The sequence below is a fragment of the Emiliania huxleyi genome (assembly GCF_000372725.1).
Source record: "Emiliania huxleyi CCMP1516 unplaced genomic scaffold EMIHUscaffold_46, whole genome shotgun sequence".
Lineage (NCBI taxonomy): Eukaryota > Haptophyta > Isochrysidales > Noelaerhabdaceae > Emiliania > Emiliania huxleyi.
Window position 1 is genome coordinate 63,641 of NW_005198537.1, and position 3,291 is coordinate 66,931.

Here is a 3,291-nt window from a genome sequence, read left to right on the forward strand (position 1 = left end):
GCGGCGCGCGGCTTCCTCACGACCGTTGTCTGCTCGCTCGGCCTCTCGGCCTCCATCTTCGCCGCCTGCTGGCGCCGCTTCCGCTCCGTCTCTCGCGAGCAGCGGTCGCGGCTCAACGACGTCCAGGCGCTCAAGTCGGTGCTCGCGAGCCTCGACACCGTCGGGCTGCTGCTCCGCTCGCGGCCGCCGCTGCCCGCGGACCCGAGCAGGCTCAAGTTCGAGCTGCAGTCGCTGCTCGCTTCCTCGGGGTTGCCACGCTTCGGCGCGCCGCCCGCCCGCGCTCCCCGGCCGCACCCCCGTCGGTGCAGCCGCCGAACGGTCCCCGCGCGCGCCCCCTTCCGGCTTGCCTCAGGAGCGAAGGAGCTCGCGCTGCTCGGCTCGATCCTCTCCCGACAGCGCGAGGCGGAAGAGACGCACCCGACCGGCGACATGGACGCAGTGCAGGGGCCGCAGTGGGCGTGGAGCAAGACGCCCTTCGGGGGCGGTTAGGCTTAGGAGGCTGCCCCAGACGACTGAAGTTAAAGGACAAAGAGAGAGCTTACAGCGTTGTCCGCGTGAGTGGCATTGCTAAATGCGGCATGAGGCATAGTCGAATACGGGCGTACATGTTTGGAGTGTCGTGTGAAAAAAGCGGCAATTTTGGGCCAGTGTAAATAAAACGGAATCCCAAGCTAGGGCTGGGCGCCTCGCGAATTCTTGTTTCGCAGAGCGGCCTCCTCGAGCCACACCGCGGGAAACACGTGTGCCTACAGGTCAACGCCGTAATGCCCTGCCCCAAACTGGGTCCGGCACCCACCAAGTTTGACGAGGTGTGCTCACGAGTCGCTGCCATGGAGCCGATCATGCCGATTAATCCTTCCTACACGGCCGCCGCCAACCCTTGCGTTGCCTCGCTCATCGGCGTCCAGCCTCACTGCCTCCCGCTCATCTATGTCATATCCGGCTGGCACATGTTCTCCGACGAGTCGCTCGGCTGGTTGAAGACGATCGATGGGGTGGAGACACGCAGCGGCCCGTGCTTCGACGATTGGCCTGACGATTCTGGAGCGGCGCGGTGGGTGCGGGCGTGGGAGCCGATGCCACAGGAAGGCCGTGTGATTCTCGCCCACTGCAACAAGCTGCTGAGCTGGTACCCTGCGTTTGCGGGGCGGTACACGAGCGCCTGGGGCAAGTCGTACGCTCCTTGCAAGGAGCGCTCCATCGCCACGCTAAAGCCGGGCGAAGACTACTACCGGGATCGGATGTGGCAAGTGTGCCGCCCACAGGCGCTGGCCGCGCATGACGCGGCCATGGGCACGGGCGGCGTAGGGCTCGAGGCGACGCCGCCCTTTGTCATGCGGGCCCTCTACGGCGAGCGCGTGCGGCTGGTCGCGGCGCTGCGCAGCCCGGTCGACCGGCTGGAGACGTCCTTCTGGGTCCACGCCCACTACCCGCGACGGTACGGCGCCTCGGCCGAGGGGCTGCACGCGTACGTGACGGAGCAGACGGCCGCCTTTTCCGAGTGTGTGGGCGAGCACGGCGCACGGCGGTGCGAGGCTCCCATCCCCCTGGTATGGTAGCCTCTCGCGGACCTCTCCCGGGTCGTGTCTCAGGTGCGCCTTCCTGTTTGAGCTGCTCGACCGCCGCTACTCGGACGTCTTCTTCCACTGCGACCAGATCATCCGCGGGCTGTACCAACCCTTTGTCGAGGACTGGCACGCCGCCTTTGGCAGCAAGGCGCTGCTCGTCCTGCGAGTCGAGGACCTGATCGAACGGCGAGGGCACCTCACCCGGTCGCACCACCCCCCACCCCAGGCCTCCCACCCAGCCCTACCCTCCCCACCGACCGACAGGCCGGCAGAGGCACGCCGCAGCCTCGTCGCCTTCCTCGGAGGCGCCGTCTCCGCCGCCGCCGCCGACGCGGCGCCGCTGCCGCCTCGCTCGTACGCCGCGCTGCACGCCGAGTCGCTGCAGGCCGCAAAGGCCGTCCCGATGCGCAACGACACGCGGAGGGCTGCGGAGGCCTTCTACCGCCCGTTCAATCTCGCCCTCGCATCGCTCCTCGGCTGGCCAGTGCGCGAGGCGTGGCAGCACTCTTCGGCTGCCTCGGCGAGAGTCTGAGTTTCTTCAAAAAGAAAGAAAAAAGAAAATCGTTGCCGCCTTGGGAAGAAAAAAGAAAATCGTGGTTCACGCTACGTATATGCCGGCATCGCGTACCGCGCGGACCGCGACGAGGCCCTCTCCCTACGCCCGGCCGGCCGCCCGAGAAGAGCGGCGCGGCTCCTTCTTTGGCCGGGCGCTCGAGATTGCCACCGCGCCGTTCACATACCTCCTCGGCGGCGACGAGGCGGAGGCGGAGGGCGCAGCCAACGGTGTCGCGGCATCAGCGAGCGAGGGCGTGGAGCAGCCAGGACTCGCCCGCGGCCTACCCTCGTCCGCTCTCCCGGCCGCCTCCGCCGACGAGCAGCCAGCGGAGAGGGCCGAGAGGGCCGAGCTGGCGGCCGCCACACCAGTCGCCACGCCGCCCGCCTCGCTGCCGGGTTACACGTCGGTGCCGAACTCGCTCTCGGCGCGGGGGCTGCGCGAGGGGGATCGCGTGCAGGTGCGCGACGACGGCGAATGGGCGGGCGGCGTGGTCGCCGGCTTTGACGAGGCCGGCCGGCCGTGCGTGGTCAAGGACGGCTGGCACGATGCCTTTGTGTGGCGGGAGTGCAGGCTGACCGAGAGCGGAGCGACCGGGTCGCCGGCGCCGCTCGCCGGCGCCGCCGCCTCCTCCTCCTCCTCCGCCGCCGCCGGCCCCTCCTCCTCCTCCGCGGCGGTGCCGTTGCACGTCCCGGCTGCACGGCCGAGCGCCGCGCCTTCGCTCTGCGCGCCCGCGCCGGCGGCGGCGGCGGCGCAGTGGCCGGCGGCGCTGATGCCGCCTGCGGCGGCGGCGGCGTCGCAGCGGCAGGAGTGGGACGCGGAGAGCGTCCGCCGCGCGACCGTCGACCTCGTCCGCCAGCGCGTCGCCAAGGAGCGGCGGCGGCCGTACCCGTTTGAGGCGGTGCCTCCCGCCCTCGCCTACCCTCAGCTCGCGGCGGGCGAGGAGCGGCCGGGCGAGCCGGGCGTGTCCGCCTTCCAGACGCCGCTCTCCATCGCGGCCGCGCTGCGCGACGCCGAGCGCGTCGCCCTCCGCCAGCCTGCCGGATGGTATGGCGCGCTCGGGCCGGGTGCGCGCGCCGCGCCCGCGCCGCGCTTCCGGCTGTGTGACTTCGCTGCGCCGCCGACGGCGCCCTCGTCGCTGCCTCCGCTGCAGCCTCTGGGGGCGGCGTC

The 3,291-nt window shown here is 70.7% G+C and overlaps 1 protein-coding gene across 1 annotated transcript; it reads left to right on the forward strand.

Annotated features, from left to right (window-relative positions):
* Positions 1-830: 830 nt before the first annotated feature.
* EMIHUDRAFT_451568 (hypothetical protein) lies at positions 831-2,102 on the forward strand (the record flags this gene model as incomplete). The annotated part of the gene is made up of 3 exons (XM_005768297.1): positions 831-1,528; positions 1,593-1,753; positions 1,834-2,102. Coding segments are annotated over 3 exons (1,128 nt in total), but the record flags the coding sequence as incomplete, so codon positions are not given.
* Positions 2,103-3,291: the final 1,189 nt, after the last annotated feature.